Source organism: Bombyx mori, chromosome 13 (assembly GCF_030269925.1).
Source record: "Bombyx mori chromosome 13, ASM3026992v2".
Lineage (NCBI taxonomy): Eukaryota > Metazoa > Arthropoda > Insecta > Lepidoptera > Bombycidae > Bombyx > Bombyx mori.
Genome location: NC_085119.1, coordinates 2,087,904 through 2,108,845, shown reverse-complemented (window position 1 = coordinate 2,108,845; position 20,942 = coordinate 2,087,904). Strand labels below are relative to the sequence as shown.

Sequence of the window (20,942 nt, the reverse complement as noted above, 5' to 3'; positions counted from 1 at the left end):
ATGAATGTGGAAGGATATAAAGGAAGAGGCAGACCTAAGAAGAAATGAATGGATTGCGTGAAAGACGATATGTGTAAGAGGGGAGTGAGCCAAGAAATGGTATATGATAGAGAAGTGTGGAAGAGGAAAACATTTGCGCCGACGCCAGGTGAGCGGGAAAAGGGTAGGAGAATGATGATAAATTTTATGGGTTTGTGTATAACTTTCTAGGAAAATGTCTCAAGATTAAAACTGTTGTTCTTAGATCGATTGAGAAATGATGTATAATAGATAAGGAAATCTTTGTTATCCTTTTGCACTTCAAAGATAAATTGTGACGTATAGAATACTAATTCTGACTTTTTTTCTCGATAAGCGATTACTCAGTTAAAAATAATGCTAAGCTGAGAGCTGCTTCAATAGAACTATTGAATTCAATAGACTTCGATTTAAAATATCTTGTGAACATTTCTAATCGTTCGATTTCAAGGTGCAGTTTCAAAATTCGCGTCAGATAAATCTTTTATCAATAGGCTAAATCGAAAACGACGTCGATTCTTTGATTTGGCACAAATTAGGATATGGAACTGTGAATACGATACTAGAAGCTGACGATACTCAATCTATCGCTGAGCCAACAGTAACTTTTAATGTTAGCATCTAAACTATCTGTATCTAAGCAGTTTTGTAGACAAAGACCTAATATAACTTAACCCTTGTTTAAGACTGTTTTTGTGCTTTTCGTGTTTCACGTTTCATTGAAAAAGTCTTGTACTGAAATTTATAGTTTGCTTTATTTGAAATTTTTAGTAGACGGAACGTTTGTATGTTATATGAATATATAAGTAGTTCAGATGCTAGGAATGATTTTTTGAGTTGAATTGTAAAAAGAACATTCACACGATACAATCCAAACGGTATTTTCACAGATATTCTTAATTTTCTTAGAGCTGAAAATGTATACTCTGAGCAGTAAATAATTATCTTTCGCTGTCTCAAACACAGCTATCGCATAGTATGTGAAGACGTATTTTCTTCTCCTCCTTCAGAACTTATGCTTGTTCCTGAAGAAAAAATATTGTTACGCATAGGGGTTCGGGATAAATAAATGTTCAACCAAAGTACAACTAAAAACTGTATTCAGCACTTAAAACACTTCACAAATACTTTAAAATTCTCAATTCTCTTCTACCGCTTCGCTTCAGGTGATCCGTTCGCTGTTTCACTTCGAGTACTCTATCTCTGCAACGCTTTTAAAGTCGAGACGAAATCCCTAGCATCGTCGAGAATATTCCACAAAAGTCGAGTATTGTGTGTTTCCGCTATCTGACAATAGATGGCGCTGTACTTCTCGAGCATTCTAGACGCTACTAGATCCATCAATATTCGTTCGACTATTCGGCGATAGATGGCGTTACTATTATCGGTGTAACAATATCAAAATTCATATTAAGCATTTTTGTTGCGAAAATCTTGAGTTATTTTGCGTGTTTTACATCTGAATTAATCCTAATATCTAGAAACAGTACCGTAAACATTCTGAAGTGTGATAAGGGTTCGATCAATTCGACCTGACATGATTCCTCGCTCCTTAAGTTGTTACTGTGAAAAGTATGACATGGAAATATAGATCGAGCGTTCGAGGATGTCATACGAGTATTATCATTTGGATTACGGCTCTAGCAGAAAATATGGATTTGATTAGAAGAAACGTCCAAAAATATGAAGCTACTAGAACATTAAGCCTTTCTTTTTGAACAAAAACGTTTGAAAAAGAAAAAACAAAGCACTTAGGTCTCAAACCGTATTACTCCTTCAAGTCTCCACACTATATTCACAATTTTGTCTATTTCAATTTATAAGATAGGACAATGTTCGAGTCTCGTATTGTCTGTATGAAATCTTTTACGAATTCGACAAAAATAAAAATAATGTTGAAAAATGTCAAGCATCTACTCTAAGACGCATTTTGAGCTTGTATAAGAATGTAACCATCGTCTTACCATTCTCAACGTAACGATTAGGAGTTAGATAGTTAATTAATAAGTTAGTAATCATCACTTCATCTATTGGTATCGGCACGTAAAAAAGAATTAAATCTGGCCCATAAATGTAGAATGGGTAAGAAAGGAATGTATCAAAAGAATGTACAAGATAGTCTTGAGGTGTGAGTCACGATACTAAGAAAAAGAGAGAAATACTAATTTGTAGACAGCGGCTTGGCTCTGCCCCTGGCATTGCCGAAGTCCATGGGCGACGGTAACCACTCACCATCAGGTGGGCCGTATGCTCGTCTGCCTACAAGGGCAATAAAAAAAGAGAAATAATGAAATATATATTTTTTTTATTGCTTAGATGGCTGGACGAGCTCACAGCCCACCTGGTGTTATGTGGTTAATGGAGCCCATATATATCTACAACGTAAATGCGTCACCCACCTTGAGATATAAGTTCTAAGGTCTCAGTAAAGTTACAACGGCGGCCCCACCCTTCAAACCAAAACACATTACTGCTTCACGGCAGAAACAGGCAGGGCGGTGGTACCTACCCGCGTGGACTCACAAGAGGTCCTACCACCAGTAAAAATAATAAAAGTAAATTAAGATGACTAGGACGATTAAGTGAGATAAATTTAAAATTCAGTCAGTAAGCTGTTAGGTATTAGTAACAGGGAGGATTTGAGAAGAGAACAATCAAAACTACAATAGTGAATCAGTGTTATTTTATACGCCAATCCCAGTTCCTCATGCATTTAATCAACATTTATTTATTTATTTATTTATTCAACTTAATGCACATAAGTACAATGGCGGACTTAATGCCTGAGGCATTCTCTACCAGTCAACCAAGGGTGGTGTAGAGAATCCTGTGGTAGGTGCATAACTTAATCTGAAACAACCAAACTACATTATACAATATACAAACACATACATGGTATATATATATATATATATACATACACAAACACATATATATATACATATATATAATCACACAAATAACGTACACAATTTTATATCATGATAATAATACAAAATTTACACATATATCTATATATATATATATATATATATATCTATACATTTTCATTCATACGTTTGACTCCCGCCGAGCAGAATTCGGGAGTAGCAAGGGAGTCCTTGCATAAATTTCACCTTTGACTCGCTCGGCTGGCGAGCTATAAGAAGCCCATCCAGACGGAACGTCATTCAGTAAGGGCCGCTAAACTAGGTCGGAGAGTAAATCGTCTAATTTCGCGGTTTCTCTTTTGAAACACGCACTCTGATTTTTTTTTTTTTTTTCTTTTTTTTTTTCTACCTATGCTGATAGCCTTGAGAGGCTATTTCAGCTTCACCCTAACGTTAGTAGGTGAGCTCGCGGGGCTCAACCGGAGAGTTGCTAACACTGACCCTAGCAAGAGCAGTGCTTCGCAGAATCTACCACCGGATCGGAAACGCGACCCACTGAGAAGATCCGGCGAGAAACTCAGTGGGCTGTGTCTATGGGTTAGTTCGCTCGTCGAGCCCTTCGTCGCAAGCGACGGGTTCGACGAGGACGGTGACCGGTGCTTGTGGTGCCTAAAAGCACCGTTAATGGATCAGGAGGATCCGTAATGACGTGCTTTGGGCGACGTCGACGGTTTACCATTCGGTCTACTGGGTCGGGTATGTAATTTCCAGCGGCTACGATGAGAGGGTTCTCATGTCGTGCCGCCTTCTCAAAATGGCGCAGCGATGCCGACTGTAGATACTTACTAAAAGAGTCGAGCTCCAGGTCGTCGTGGAGATCCACATTCCTAAGGAACCAAGGCGCTCCGACGGCTATCCTGCAGAATCGTGATTGAATAACCTGAAGGGATTTCAAGTGGGTGCGGGCTGCGTGAGCGAACACTACGCTTGCATACGTCATGACGGGGCGTATACAAGTTTTGTAGAGAGTTACCTTATTACGGAGGGACAGTTTGCTTCGACTACAAAGCATTGGATAGAGTCGTCCTAGAATAAACGCGGCGCGGTCGCGTACCGTTTTTATATGGGGACGGAATGTCATCCCTCTGTCGAGGGTGACGCCTAGATATTTGACCTTCGAGACCCACGGTATGGGCTGGCCAAAGAGAGTGATGGGACTAACGGCGGAGGTGTTTGCGCGCCTACTACGGAGTGGGATGCTCGAAGTGATGTTCGGAGGGCGACCCCTTTTGAAAAGCACCGCTGCGCTTTTCGTGGGGTTGATGTCAATTCGCCACTTCCGGAACCACTGTCCCATGGTGGCTACTGCGATCTGGAGTCGCCGATGAAGCAGCGACATCTTCCTACACGAGTAGTAGATAGCCGTGTCATCGGCGAAGAGCGCTAGATGGGTCTCCGGAGACCGGGGTATATCTTTGATATACAAACTAAATAATAACGGGGAGAGCGCGGAGCCTTGCGGGACTCCGGCGGTCAGTTGACGGGGACGAGAACGAGTTCCCTCTACTCGATATCGAAACGAACGGTTCGACCAGAAGTCTCGTATGATGAGCACGAGTCTGTCTGGCACTCCCATGTTGTACAGTTTATAAATTAAACCGTTGTGCCAGACTTTGTCGAACGCCTTCGCGATGTCGAAGAAGAGGGCGCCGGTCGGGATTTGTTTACGCCTATTTAGTCCTATCAGAATGTGCTCCGTGAGGCGGTGCACTTGTTGTACGCACGAGTGTTTAGAGCGGAATCCGAACTGTTCGTCTATGAGAATTTTGTTCGCGGTAACAAAATCCCAGAGGCGTTTCCTAAGGAGCCGTTCGTAAATTTTTCCTATCGTCGAGAGGAGACTAATCGGACGGTAACTAGAAGTTTCGTTTGTCGGTTTGCCCGGCTTATGTATACCGATAACGTCCGCTTCTTTCCACACCGCGGGAAAGATGCAGTGCGTCATAGCGGCATTTAAAATTGTAGCCAACATTGCTATCAGTTGGACTGGCAAGAGTTTTAGCGCGCGGTTGTAGATGCCGTCGGAGCCGGGTGCCTTCCTAGGTTGGAGGTTGTGGATCGCGTCTCTAACTTCGTCAGTGGTAATGGGGGGTAACGCGTCCGAGGGCGGCAGGGAAGCTCTGCGCTCGACCTCCCTGTCGACTAACTCGGTGTGTTCGGGGTCCGCGTGTTGAGTGCTGGTGGTGCACTGCTCTTGCAGTGCATCGGCCAGCAGCTCAGCCTTGTCATCGTCATCGAATGCCGGTGGTTGGCCTGAAGGGCGTATGAGGGGAGGCATAGTAGCGGTAGTTTCGGATTTGAGGGTCCTAGCTAGTCGCCAGTATGCTTGGTGGGAGGGCGCGAGTTGTTCTAGATAACTATGCCAATTATCGTTACGCGCGTCGCTTAAGCGGGAGTGGACTTCGCGTTGTAGACGACGCATCTGAATCCGGTTTGAATGCGTGGGAAGACGATCGTAGGCCCGGATTGCCGCGTTCCTAACTCTTAAGAGATTCCTAAGATCGGGGGACAGTCTGATGCGGTGGAAGCTGTCCTCCACATCGACTTCTTTTGAAAATCTAATGATCGCGGAAGAGATGTGATCGGTAATGATGTTTATGGATTCGACGGTGTCCTCGGGGGATGAATTCGAATCCGGGCCGCAAGGGAGGATTGGCGGAGCGGCGTCGGCTAGGCACGTGCTCAGCTTATTCCAATCCACCATGGTCCTCGTAACAGTGACTGGGTTGTGAGGGCGACCGAGCTGCATAACGACAGGTCGGTGGTCTGAGTCGAGCTCTGACATTGCTTCGATGGAACGCAAGCGCAGAGTTACGTTCCTAAGCAATGCCAGGTCTATAGTGCTCGGACGGAGCGCGATGTTATACGGATAACATGTTGGAGTTGGGGGACCGACTATTTCAAAGGTGAGGTCGTCTATAAACGCGTCGAGACGCCTACCGTTAACGTTTGTACGATGGCAGTTCCACCTAGTGTGGTGGCAATTTAAATCGCCTGCCAGGATGACAGAGTCTCCCATGCCGAACAGTGACTCGATGTCACTGCTCAGAAGGGGCTTGTCCGGGGGGAGATAAACGGATGCGATGACGATCGGCTGGTGTCCCGTCAGCGAGATACGGCACACTGACGCCTCGATATGTGAGAGCGAGGGAGTATCGAGAGGGACAACGTGCAGGGCCCGCCTATAGTAAATGGCAATCCCGCCTTTGGAGGCGGTGAGTCTGTCATTCCTAACCATGACGTAATTCGCGACTTTCGGGTCGCGACGCGAGGGCTTCAGACAGGTTTCCTGCACTAATAGAATATCTACAAGATTATCGCGGAGGAATTCGAAAATTTGATCGCGTTGCCGCGCGAGTCCGTTAGCATTGTAGAATGCTAACGTAAGGGAATACGGTTTTTCTCTACCTTTTTGCGCCATTGGTTACCGGTAAAGATTTTTATAAAGTGCGGGACACGGACTCGTATACGTCCATGTGATCGAACGCGGCCGCGAGTCTCTGTTCAGGGGTTACCGACCTACGTATCGCGTCTGCGAACGATCGCAGACGGTCGAAGTTAACAGCGGTGACGAAGTCGCGCACGAGCGCGAAGTCGTTGACGGCAGAGGGTTGCGGGGGGCGGAACGCGGGCGCGGGGCGAGGTGCGAGCAGGGGCTGGGGCGCGGGGCGTGTCGCGAGCGGGGGCGGGGGTGCGGTTTGCGTTCCCGCCTTCGTATACGGCAGCGGCTTTTTCCACGCTGAAACCGTGGGAACTGCAGCCGGCACGAAGGCAGGTTTCGGCACTGAGGGTGTCGAAGTCTTTGGGCCGACGGTTCGCGGAGCTGGGAGGGTTGAACGCTTGCGCGGAGCCCTAGGACATCCACGGTAGTTCGCGAAGTGCCCTTGCTTAAGGCATAGGACACAACTTGGGGGTTCGGTCGCGGTTTCCCTATCTCTAACGCAATCTAACGTAGCGTGATCGCCGAGGCACTTCACGCAGCGGGGACGCGCGTGGCAATTACGCGCCGAGTGGCCATATAGCTGGCATCTGTAGCACTGCCCGGGAGTGCCACGTTTATGGGGGGCTTCGATGGAGACCCCGGATAAGCCGCAAACTTTCGAGAGGCATGAAATTTTCTTTTTGGCCTCCGGGGTTGGCTCCAACGCGACAAGAATCATATTATAGGGCTGCTTGCCCCGCCCACTGTGCATCCGATGCACACTAACTATAGGGAGTGACTGAGCGATCAGATCCTCCTTAACGTAGTCGATGTCTAACTCCTTGGGGACTCCGCGTATTACTACGCGGAGCTCGCGGTCCTCCTGAAGAGCATAGGTGTGAAAACCTATGTTCTCCTTTCGGAGGTATGAAGAGAGGGCCCTATGGTCGCCCGGCGTTGCGACCTTTATCTGAATCCCATGCGCGACGTTACGCGCATGGGTGTAATTAATTTTGTTTGCCTGAAGGGCCTGGGATACTCGATTCCACGCTGTCTTCTCTTGAAGTATCATGGGGTTACGCGGCGCGCGGAGTCCGACTCCGGTGTAACTACTACCTTCGGTCGAGAGGCGGGCGCGGATTTCGTTTGTTTTGTCGTGGAGCTCCGGGACTCCACGACGCGAGTACGATTTTTACCGCGGGTAATCGTTTGGAACCCATCCGAGGTTCCGGGCTGAGGGCTGGGCGCGGATTCAAAGTCCATCTCCGATTCGGTATCGGAGCCTGAACTATTAGAGACAGAGCTATTAGAGACGATCGAGGTCGCGACGGACGAAGTCAGTGAGGCTGACGCAATAGACGCGGGCGCGGGGGTGGGGGTAGCGCTAGGCGCTTCGTGAGTCGCATCATCGGAACGTGCGCTCGAACTTAACGCGGCGGCGGGGGGCGCGCGGCGTGCCTCCGAGGCACGTTTGAGATACGCGGCGACGGACGCGGGGGGGAGGGATTGCCACGGGCGGCCCTAAACTCTAGGTACTCGGCCCTAATTGACGGGTACCTATCCCGGAGGAACCCGACAATATCACTAACGTCTTCTTGCTCCATTCTTCGGTCTTCTTGCCCGGGGGGGGCGGCCCCGGGACTTTTGTTGAACTCGCCGAAAGGCGAGGCCCCGGATAGGATTTGTAACCCCCCTGTGCTGCAGGACAGCAAGGAGCAGGGGGGGGAATGCCTATGCCGTGAAAACGGCAATCGGCGGGGAAAAGGAAAGGAACCCGCTCGGGCTGTATAGTGCTACAGCAGGCAGAATCGCGAGCGGGGGTCTAGTCTTGAAAAAGACTGTTGTTTTGGGAAGGGTTAGGAAATCGCTAGCCTGTGAGTGCCACAGGAAGCCTGATCGTAGCGATTGGTTTGTCTTGAAAAAGACAGTTGGTAAAAGGTGGGTTCGCGGTTACAAAACTTTAGCGCACAAAAATGGACTCCGAGACGCAAATCGCAAGCGACCAACGGATCGGCACGTCCGCACTACCGAATTGTAAGCACGATGTATTCACGGTCACTACACTGTCGAGCACAACTGTGAGTTCAGAGACGCAGCTCGCAAGCGGGCCACGGATCGGAAAGCACGTCCGCGCACGACCGAGTCGTGAGCGAGAATGCGCACTCTGAGAGCACATTGTCCCTTTTTATCGTCGAACCTGCATTGAAGTAGTTCGAAATACTTGGGGAGGCAATAAGACAACCGTGATTTCCTAGGAGGATCCGTGCAAGGTCTTTTTTCGATAGAAATAACAACATACCACCACCTGCCCATTTCTGCCGTGAAGCAGTAATGCGTTTCGGTTTGAAGGGTGGGGCAGCCGTTGTAACTATACTGAGATCTTAGAACTTATATCTCAAGGTGGGTGGCGCATTTACGTTTTAGATGTTTATGGGCTCCACTAACCACTTAACACCGGGTAGGCTGTGAGCTCGCCCACTCATCTGAGCAATAAAGAAAAAAAAAGCGTACGGATTCACAATTTATCTCATCAATATACATAAATAATAAACGGTGTAGTTGAAAAAAAAAACCTTTCTGTAACATCTATAAAGGTCAAAAGCATTAAATTCCGTATATCCGAATTTACGCTAAACGCAAAATTAGACTAGAGTGGGAGTAATTTTTTTTTTTTTTATAGAGTATTTTCAGTTCAAACCTGCCTACTAATAATTAACATAATTCATATCGTTTCAACGCATTTTTTTTAATGACAAATGATAAAACAAATAATAAAACAACAAATAAAAAAATGATAAAACAAATGATAAAAGTTAAATGAGCTCCTTCGAACCTTGGCTCCCTAAACGTCCTAAAGTAATTACTATTAACATTAACTACTGGAAGTTAATCAAGTGAACGGTATACGACGAACGCCCCCTCGAACAAACAAACAGAAACACAAATAATCGTTTGGAACCTCTGGGTCTGGGTCTGCGGAGGGACTTCGGTTCCCTCTGTATTTTGTACCGTATGTTCCATGGGGAGTGCTCTGAGGAATTGTTCGAGATGATACCGGCATCTCGTTTTTACCATCGCACCGTCCGCCACCGAAGTAGAGTTCATCCATACTACCTGGAGCCACTGCGGTCATCCACAGTGCGTTTCCAGAGATCTTTTTTGCCACGTACCATCCGGCTATAGAATGAGCTCCCCTCCACAGTGTTTCCCGAGCGCTATGACATGTCCTTCTTCAAACGAGGCTTATGGAAGTATTAAGCGGTAGGCAGTGGCTTGGCTCTGCCCCTGGCATTGCTGAAGTCCATGGGCGACGGTAACCACTCACCATCAGGAGGGCCGTATGCTCGTCTGCCTACAAGGGCAAAAAATATATATATATATATATATATATTAATTTTTATGGATAAGATGTCGTAATCATCGATTTTAAAACAGGTGGCTCGTACCAAATGTCTGATTGTATTTTCCTTATAATTAACTATTTGTTTTTATGTGCTTTAGAAAAATCCATTGTTGTCTAATTATACAAATATGTACAGCAGAAGGCCGTATAATAGAATAGAAAAACTCTTTATTGAAACACCTCAAATAAATTACAAACAATAAAATTTTGAAATCACAATAATAAGCGTAACGATGGGTGGTCTTATTGCTCAGAACCTCTCGTCATTGCCAGGAAGTATTTGGCAATTTACGACGATGGTTTCCAATAATACAATGAATCACATAAAATAACCTTGAAGTTACGGATCACCGGACGTTAAACAACCTCCTCGGCTAGTTGTTGCCAAAGTCCTAAATTTTGAAGTCGTCGTGGCCTAACGGATAAGACGTCCGGTGCATTCGTGCTGAGCGATGCACCGGTGTTCGAATCTCGCAGGCGGGTACCAATTTTTCCAATAAAATACGTACTCAACAAATGTTCACGATTGACTTCCACGGTGAAGGAATAACATCGTGTGATAAAAATGAAACCCGCAAAATTATAATTTGCGTAATTACAGGTGGTAGGACCTCTTGTGAGACCACACGGGTAGGTACCACCACCCCGCCTATTTCAGCTGTGAAGCAGTAATGCGTTTCGGTTTGAAGTGTGGGGCAGCCGTTGTAACTATACTGAGACCTTAGAACTTATATCTCAAGGTGGGTGGCGCATTTACGTTTTGGATGTCTATGGGCTCAGGTAACCACTTAATATCAGGTGGGCTGTGAGCTCATCCACCCATCTAAGCAATAACATGTATATATATATATATATATCATCATCACCAGACTCCCAGTACAAACACAAACGCAGAACATACACCCACACAAGCACGCCCACGCACATAAAATACCCTGCCACCAGTAAAGTACATCAAATAATTTAAGCGAAACAAACTTTACAAATTAGACTATGAACACATCATTGAAAGCCACAAACAAATTTGTTCTGCCATTATAGAAATGACCCTGCACACACATACGGGCAAAAACTCTGATTTGCTATACTTAATTAACTAATTGATTAACTTTTATGTCGGAATAGCCATAGACAATATTATCCACCACGTCCGTGACCACTCATTGTGGGCCCGATGCAGAGATCTGGACAAAAAATTATGTTTTTAAAATATACAAGTTCACACAAAAAAAATATTGCCCGTGTAGGCAGACGAGCATGCGGTCCACCTGATGGTGAGTGGTTATCGTCGCTCAAGGACGTCAGCAATGCCGGGGCAGAGCCAAGCCGCTGCCTACCGTTTAATACTCTCAACAAGCCTCATTCGAAGAAGGACACGTCATTGCGCTCGGGAAACACCGTGGAGGGGAGCTCATTCCACAGCCGGATGGTACGTGGTAGAAAAGATCTCTGCAAAACGCACCGTGGATAAACGAAGTGGCTCCATTATTATTCATACAATGCAATCAATGCAAGAAGTTACAGCGCGACCGTCCATACCATTCATGTTGCATCAACTCGCAATTGAGAGCAAAAACAGTTTGCGGACTTTCAGCAGCGTTGTTGCTGCAGAGATTTGTTACACATTCCATTACGTGCGATGAATATGCACCGGAGAAATATCTTTTGACTTTTTTTATCCTACTTTTCCATTACCAACACAATTTATTTACTACGCATTCTACGGATTTACCACGTCATTACGGATCCTCCCGATCTATGAACGGTGCTTTTAGGTACCGCAAACACCGGTCACCGTCCTCGTCGAACCCGTCGCTTGCGGCGAAGGGCTCGACGAGTGAATTAACCCATAGACACAGCCCACTAAGTTTCTTGCCGGATCTTCTCAGTGGGTCGCGTTTCCGATCCGGTGGTAGATTCTGCGAAGCACTGCTCTTGCTAGGGCCAGTGTTACTTTTCACAGGAATTAAATAACAAATTTAATATAAAAATTTACTTAAAATGTACGAGTTTATCACTTTTTAATTTAACTCTCGCAACGCTAAATTAATTTGAAGAAAATCTCAAGCCTTCTCGTCATTGAATAAAAGCCCTTCAAAGCCCGATTTCTTGGAAACATTTAGGAATTTAAAGTACAAAAAATCTCCTGAAGCCTTTTTTTTTTTTTGGATATTGTCATGCTAAATATAAAAATCTCTTTTTTCACTTCATCAACGCTTTGGAATGTTTTATTTGAAATACCGACTTCGTTAGGTAGCCTTTGTTTCGTTTCGATATTTTAAAATTATTATTTGAACATCTTATAAAAAATGTTGAATCAAAAAAGCGAAAACATCTTCAGTCCTTGTCTAACGGAATCCACACAAAAAGGACAGCTAAATAGTATGCCGACGGTTATTTTACCGCGTAGGGATTCAGTCAGGATAAAAAGAGGTTGGGCGCGGATGGCAATTGATATACAGTGTTTTTAAGGCGGAGTGGGAGAGGAAGAAAGCAGATGTTTTTATTCGATTACACGTTACCTATGAACTTGTGGCCCGGAAAAAATAGGAAAAATGTTGAACTCATTAGGTAGCTAATTAGATTCAGAAGACGTGAAGTACGCGTAATGCATTTCTTTCTAATACAGGCACTATAACATGATTGAGTGTAGTTGAATAGCAGTTTCCAAGACAGCTAACAAGTCAATATACTTTTTCATTAGAAGAGATTTAATTTTAATTCACTAACGATAATATTCATGTACAATGATTTAATAATACAGATAAAACAGGCTATTTATATTTGTAAAAAAAAGCGAGTGTCTTTCTCATAGTTTTAATGAATGATAAATATTTGATTGTTTATTTGGAAAATCAACAGTACAAAACAAACATATAATATATTAATGATATCAATTATATATAATTGATTTGATTTGATTTGAACAAAGAAAAAAAGGAATTTATAAACTTAAGTTTATAAATAAAAGCAATACAGTACACGCACATATGTATGTACATACACCTCGATTTTATGCGTATATATATTTTAAAACTTAATAATACACATCCGACTTAACTCCCCTTAAAAATCACCTTAAAAATATACCAAAATAGCATTTCTATAAGCTACGAATAATAAACAAAATATCTCAGGATTGGAGAACTTAGTATCATATACCCTACAAAATCTACCGACAAAAGAGTTAGAAGCATATCTCGTTCGAGTCCTGTTCTAATAGTTCTAACAACTTAGCCTTAATCTAATAGTTGCATTTGTTATTTTAATAGTAACATTATTTATTTATGCTCGGAAATAGTATTGAGTCAATCCTCGAAAAAAAAAAACAATCCGATTATTTCTTGTTATTTTGTTATTTCTTTTTCTTATTCGTAATCAGCTTGATTCGTTGAAATCGTACTTCATCTTTGAAAATATACGACCATATCGACAATGCGCTGTGCAAATTAAAGAAGACATTCAAAATTGAATTGAAATGGATTGTTTGAATTCCGTCGATAATACGTTTTGAATTTACTCTAATAATATAGATAAACAAAAAAACAATTCCAATGAATTTTATTACATCACATCAACGCAGTTTTCAGTTGATCAAACGCGTTTCCCTTCGAGGAATTCGCCACAAGCGTTAGGAGCTTCGTGATTCTAAGAAAGGACTAAAGAAAAAGTTTTCCATTATGAATGTACCTTTTTGCGTGTTAAATGAATAATAATATAGCAGAAGTATTAATAGAAATATTCAAATATCAAAAATATGTTGTCGCCGTTGGGGATACATGACTGTGCGATCTCAGTCAAGATTAGGACAATCCCATCTCTTACTACTTACAACGCGATTAATTAATTTATTTATTTATTACACTTTATGTAAATTTTACATTGGCGGACATAATGCCTAAGGCATTCTCTACTAGTCAACCATAGGTAGTGCAGAGTAAATAGTGGTAGGTGCATTGAAATTTATATTAAGTTACGAATACATACACAAAAAAGTATATATATACATATATACACAATCACAATCACTATGGAGAAGTGGTAAAATCAGCTCAAAGAAGACAGGGTCGCGCTGTCGTAACTTTCTTAGTGAAAACCATGAAAGCCATAATCAGACCAAGCCTTCAAACTGATAATGTCTACCTTTTAAACAGGCACGTTGCTGTCGCCATAAACTGTCTTTATTCTAAGCGGAAAAAATACAAAGACTGTTGGATGTGGCCAATATGATATCCAATCTATATGACCATGATGAAAACTAGTTACCCCTAGTTACAGATTAGAACTGACAGTTTTGTGATTGTTCTGACCACCCAGTAAAGATTTACAAAGATCGATGATGACACAATCAAGCGTATTACAAGGTGTTTGACAGTTTGATTATAGCGTTATCAGATTGTAAGAAGATTTCCCCCCGAATTTTGGGTATTTGGTATTTTGAAAGAAAATAGTTGTGCTGTTGTCATGAGCTTTAATGTACAAGTCGGTGGCCAAATTATTAGGAGCAGTACCTATAATTATGAATGATCCAGCTCGAGTGAGTTTTTTCAACGAACGATTTGTTATAGGTCTCATAGATATTTGACATTCTCAAGAGTGTATAATTGAGAACGCGATATCCATATGTGACCTAGATGGAATTATTTATTTTGTAGACAAAAGTGATTTATTATGCATCATTACAAATCGAATTAAAACACACAAGTGCTCAAAACTCTCCACATCAGTAATCACTATTGAAATTTCATTAAATCCTGTTTAAATTTACGTGAATTCAGAACGATCTTTGCGAGAGCAAGGACCTCTGCATAATTTCAGGATAACCAGATATCGTTGTTACATCAGTTATAATCTTGTTTCGTTTTCACTAATTTCATTATCTTGTTTCGCAGGATAAAGCCATAATGGAGAAAAATAAAAGCCAATCAGTTAAGGTGGACAACTTTTCTTCGACGTAAGTAAATTAATAGCTTTTTTTTCTTGGTTTTTTAACGGCAATTAAATTGTTCATAATGAGTGCCTCTAGTTTGAAATTGAAGTCATTGTTAATTGAGGAGCATTCTATGATTACCTTTCCTTTGCAGCTGTTTTCGTTTTGGCCTACACCAAATATCACCCCTTTGCATCTTTGACGCTTTAATCCCAATGTTTGGGCTGCTGCTTCAGTTATCAAAGATATTTGCGAGCCTTGATCTAACAAAGCTCGCATGTTATAATAGTTTCCATCCCACCGCTGTCACCACAAAATGTAGGGTGCGATGTGAGTTTGTTAGTTAAAGATAATGTTACTTAAAAATGTTTATTGTTAAAATATAGAGAAATTAAATTAAATGTTAATGTTATGAATGCACCCGGGTGACGCGGTTGTTGATCGTGCACTGACGATTTGTGGAAATGAAGTTAACGCGTCACGCGAATTGTGCTGACAAAGGTGTTCGGTAATATATCACCGAACACAATCCGTAGATTTTAAATAGATGTGTTGTTGCAAAACACACGCAATCAGAGTCATTTGTACATTGACAAAGTTGGTACAAATAAAGATCATTGAGTCATTAGGCTACATTAAATAAATTAAATATTAAACTTGACTAATAGCTTTTTAGCAGAATGTGTATAATTTATTGTGATCATAAGAGCATGGTTTGATCTTTTTGTTAGCGCAAGCTAACCCTTTAAGGTCTACAGTCCAGACGTATTGGATACATATTTTAGTCTTACATTCATCTTAAGACTGCAAAGGGTTAAAATGTTTCATATACAAATAAGTCTGCGGGTTGGAAATAAGATCAAAGGGGAGGTGCGGGAGGTATACCTACGATAAAGGAAAGATCTTCCACCGAGCGGGTGATATTGCTCGGTAGACCGACGATCCGAATGTTGTTGTTCGGAACTTGTATACATGCAAGCTTACCTTGACAATGTCGTAGGTGACATTCAGCTATTTTTCAGATATCTTGTGTGATGGCTACCCACCACAGACAGACGAAGAATGAAAGTGCAACGGCTTAGCAATGCACTTGGTATTTTCGTTGTCCGTCAGCGACGGTGCACCCAATGCTTCCATCCTCTTAAAGTGATCGTGCCGCCTCCATGATTTTTTTTTATTGCTTAGATGGGTGGACGAGCTCACAGCCCACCTGGTGTTAAGTGGTTACTGGAACCTATAGACATCTACAACGCAAATTCGCCACCCACCTTGAGATATAAGTTCTAAGGTCTCAAATATAGTTACAACGGCTGCCCCACCCTTCAAACCGAAACGCATTACTGCTTCACGGCAGAAATAGGAAGGGCGGTGGTACCTACCCGCGCGGACTTACAAAAGGTCCTACCACCAGTAATTACGCAAATTATATATTTTTTGCGGGTTTGATTTTTATTACACACTGTTATTCCTGCACCGTGGAAGTCAATCGTGACCATTTGATGAGTACGTATTTCATTAGAAAAATTGGTACCCGCCTGAGATTCGAACACCGGTGCATCGCTTCAACATGAATGCACCGGACGGACGTCTTATCCTTTAGGCCACGATGACTTCATTGCAGTATTGCAGATTGCAGCAGATTGCAGTACAACACTAGAACCTGAGCCAGAAACTAACCAGATCGCCATTGTGACCTAATTTTTTTACTATCGATTACAAAACGTGTTGTTAAGCTATCGTTAAAGAACGACAATATCGCATCACCACCGCCACCAGCGCATCCTTGTTACCAAATTAGTTACGACTGTACCTATCTTCTTAAGGATCTAAAAGATTACTAAAATGGTCTATAGGCAATATCAGTGGCTTGCTTGGCTCTAAAGTATCAATTTTATTTTTCCACACGACCCACGAAAACGGTTTGACATGGGTCGAATCACCGGCTTTCTCATTTTAACTGAAAAACTATGAAAACAGGCGTAATAACAAACAAAATATATCACGTTGAACGGATATGTAGGTATTAGAATAAAAAAATAGGTTAAACAAAATATATCCAAGAACGACTTTAATACGACACATATCCCGCCTAAGTTTTCTTTTAATTGAAAAATAACTAAACATTTTCTCGGGATGAAATATTAAATATGTCACTCTCTGTTACCATGGCAATTTTTGACATGCGTTCCTATTCTAATGTATATGGTAGATGAAAACTCATTCCGATAGAGGCACCCGTCACGTGCGGACGTGCCCATCGACCACTCGATCGCCCGGCCTTTGTTCGCCCGGCTTTTGTTAGCCCGGCCATTGTTCGCGCGGCCTGTGTTCGTGGTACATCTGCCGACCAAGTGTTTTTCCTGGAAGTTTTTATTTGTTTTGTTTCCTTTCGTTATTTCTGTGTTCGTGGTACATCTGCCGACAAACTGCTTTCCTGGAAGTGTTTAATTGTTTTGTTTCTTTTTGTTATTTCCGTTTTGTTGTGTTTTTTCTTTGTCCTGTAGTAATCGTGCCGCATCGCCACCTGTGTTCAATAGAACCGCTCAGGTCCGAGAAGTTGGGGCCTCGCCGCAAGGCGAGTGTCTTCAAGACCCGGGGCCGCCCCACCTGGGCACTCAGCGATCATGGACGCTGTGTTCGCGGAATTCCTCCGACTTCGTCATCCACAGCTCGCCTCAGAGTTTCTGGCTTTCAAGGCCAATCACACTGCGAGCTCTCTCGAAGACTCCGCCGTGCTCGCTGCTCCTGCGTCGCCTGTACCTGCGTGCAAAGCTTCTACATCGAGCACCGCAACCTCCGTCGTGCCTGCCGTTCCCGCGTCGCCTATACTGGCGAGTAAAACTGCTGCGTCGTCCGCCGTGGCCACCGTTCCAGCTGTGCGATCCGCGGCCTCCGTCGCGCCCTCCAAAACACCTGCTCGTAGGTCACCGGCGCCCGCCTCCTCGTCCTCCGACTCTGACTCGGAGATGGAGGTCGACCTCGCCCCCGCCTCATCGACGGATGGATTTACCCTGGTACAAAAGGGTAAGAAGCGTGCCGCGGAGTCTCGAGCTCCCGCGGCCGCTAAAATTAGCAAAGCCGCGAACGCGTCGCGCCCCCGCCCCCAAACTCCCGTTGCGCCTCCAGCCCGTGCCAGTCCGTCGCCGCGTCCGGTGGCACAAAATAAAACCCAGTCCCCTCCTCCGGTAATCCTTCAAGAGAAGGCAGCTTGGGATCGAGTTTCCCTGGCCCTTAAGGCCAAAAATATCAATTTCACGAATGCCCGTAACCTCGCGAACGGCATCCAAATGAAGGTGCATTCATCTGATGACCATAGGGCCCTCACCTCTTACCTCCGTAAGGAGCGTATAAGCTTCCACACTTATACGCTTCAGGAGGAGCGCGAACTCCGCGTTGTAATACGCGGAATCCCTAAAGAGTTAGATGTAGAGCTCGTAAAAGCCGACCTGTTAGAACAAGGCCTACCAGTGAATTCTGTGCACCGTATGCACACCGGTCGCGGTAGGGAGCCATATAATATGGTTCTAGTCGCTCTCCAGCCTACCCCCGAGGGTAAGAAAATCTTTAACACACAGACCGTCTGTAGGCTCTCTGGTATCGCTGTCGAAGCCCCCCATAAAAAAGGCACTCCTAGCCAGTGCCATAACTGTCAATTGTACGGGCACTCTTCCCGTAACTGTCACGCGCGCCCCCGATGTGTTAAGTGTTTGGGCGATCACGCCACGGCCCTATGCACTCGCGATCAAAAAACCGCGACGGAACCGCCTAGCTGCGTCCTGTGTCGAACACAGGGTCACCCCGCAAATTACCGCGGATGCCCCCGAGCCCCGAAAATAAATCGCCGCGTCGCCCGCCAAAACCGCCTCCGAGCTTCCGGCCCAGACATCAAAGCCTCGGCACCCTCTGCGTCGCAGGCTAAGCCAGCGTTCGTTCCGGCGGCGGTGCCCAGTGTCTCGGCCTGGGCGAAACCGCTGCCGTACACGAACACGGCTACAACTCCCTCCTCCGCGATTCGTCCTGCCCCCGCGACTCGTCCCTCTCCCGCGACTTGCCCTCCGACCGCGTCCGAAAATCTCGCTTTAGCGATCGACTTCTTTCAGTCGATCAACTTTGAGCGCGTTAACGCTTTGGGCGACGCCATTCGCGCTGCCTCCACTGCACAACACTTTATCGCCGTTGTGCAGGAATACGCCGACGTATACGCGTCATTAAATACGTACGTCCTCCCCTCCCTCCGCCGGTAATCAATGGCGTATATAAGTAGAAAAAAGCCCCTATCCGTGACGATAGGATTTTTTAACGCTTACGGTCTCGCAAATCAACGTGATCAGGTTTCTGACTTTTTGCGTGACCATCAAATTGATATCTTTTTAGTGCAGGAGACCTTACTTAAGCCCGCGCGCCGTGACCCTAAAATCGCGAACTATAACATGGTCAGGAACGACAGGCTCTCTGTCCGTGGTGGTGGTACCGTCATTTACTATAGAAGAGCCCTGCATTGCGTCCCGCTCGATCCTCCCGCGCTCGCTAATATCGAAGCATCAGTGTGCCGAATCTCACTGACGGGACACGCGCCGATCGTTATCGCGTCCGTTTATCTTCCACCGGATAAGATCGTTCTAAGCAGTGATATCGAGGCGCTGCTCGGTATGGGGAGCTCTGTCATTCTGGCGGGCGACCTAAATTGTAAACACATCAGGTGGAACTCACACACCACAACCCCGAATGGCAGGCGGCTTGACGCGTTAGTCGATGATCTCGCCTTCGATATCGTCGCTCCGTTAACCCCGACTCACTACCCGCTAAATATCGCGCATCGCCCGGATATACTCGACATAGCGTTATTAAAAAACGTAACTCTGCGCTTACACTCGATCGAAGTAGTTTCAGAGTTAGATTCAGACCACCGTCCCGTCGTTATGAAGCTCGGTCGCGCTCCCGATTCCGTTCCCGTCACGAGGACTGTGGTGGATTGGCACACGCTGGGCATCAGCCTGGCTGAATCTGATCCACCATCGCTCCCGTTTAACCCGGACTCTACCCCGTCTCCTCAGGATACCGCTGAAGCCATAGACATCTTAACATCACACATCACCTCGACATTAGATAGGTCATCGAAACAAGTTGTAGCGGAGGACTTCCTTCACCGCTTCAAATTGTCCGACGATATTAGGGAACTCCTTAGAGCTAAGAACGCCTCGATACGCGCCTACGACAGGTATCCTACCGCGGAAAATCGTATTCGAATGCGTGCCCTACAACGCGACGTAAAGTCTCGCATCGCCGAAGTCCGAGATGCCAGATGGTCTGATTTCTTAGAAGGACTCGCGCCCTCCCAAAGGTCTTACTACCGCTTAGCTCGTACTCTCAAATCGGATACGGTAGTAACTATGCCCCCCCTCGTAGGCCCCTCAGGCCGACTCGCGGCCTTTGATGATGACGAAAAAGCAGAGCTGCTGGCCGATACATTGCAAACCCAGTGCATGCCCAGCACTCAATCCGTGGACCCTGTTCATGTAGAATTAGTAGACAGTGAGGTAGAACGCAGAGCCTCCTTGCCACCCTCGGATGCGTTACCACCCGTCACCCCGATGGAAGTTAAAGACTTGATCAAAGACCTACGTCCTCGCAAGGCTCCCGGTTCCGACGGTATATCTAACCGCGTTATTAAACTTCTACCCGTCCAACTCATCGTGATGTTGGCATCTATTTTCAATGCCGCTATGGCGAACTGTATCTTTCCCGCGGTGTGGAAAGAAGCGGACGTTATCGGCATACATAAACCCGGTAAACCAAAAAATCATCCGACGAGTTACCGCCCGATTAGCCTCCTCATGTCTCTAGGCAAGCTGTATGAGCGTCTGCTCTACAAGCGCCTCAGAGATTTCGTCTCATCCAAGGGCATTCTCATCGATGAACAATTCGGATTCCGTACAAATCACTCATGCGTTCAACAGGTGCACCGCCTCACGGAGCACATTCTTGTGGGGCTTAATCGACCAAAACCGTTATACACGGGAGCTCTCTTCTTCGACGTCGCAAAAGCGTTCGACAAAGTCTGGCACAACGGTTTGATTTTCAAACTATTCAACATGGGCGTGCCGGATAGTCTCGTGCTCATCATACGGGACTTCTTGTCGAACCGCTCTTTTCGATATCGAGTCGAGGGAACCCGCTCCTCCCCACGACCTCTCACAGCTGGAGTCCCGCAAGGCTCTGTCCTCTCACCCCTCCTATTTA

General features: G+C 44.9%; 1 protein-coding gene across 4 annotated transcripts in view; it reads left to right on the top strand.

The window, feature by feature from the left end:
- LOC101735387 (proton-coupled amino acid transporter-like protein pathetic) overlaps positions 1 to 20,942 on the top strand; it is a 58,705-nt gene that overhangs the window by 12,488 nt on the left and 25,275 nt on the right. For 2 of the 4 annotated variants that reach the window (XM_062671703.1, XM_004927928.5), the window contains exon 2: positions 14,665 to 14,726. In XM_062671703.1, the coding sequence (XP_062527687.1) occupies positions 14,677 to 14,726 (50 nt within the window). In that variant the 5' untranslated portion in view covers positions 14,665 to 14,676. Of the gene's footprint in view, positions 1 to 37; positions 149 to 14,226; positions 14,310 to 14,664; positions 14,727 to 20,942 lie in introns of those variants that run through there. The other 2 variants (XM_021349141.3, XM_038015084.2) reach the window with 2 other exon arrangements.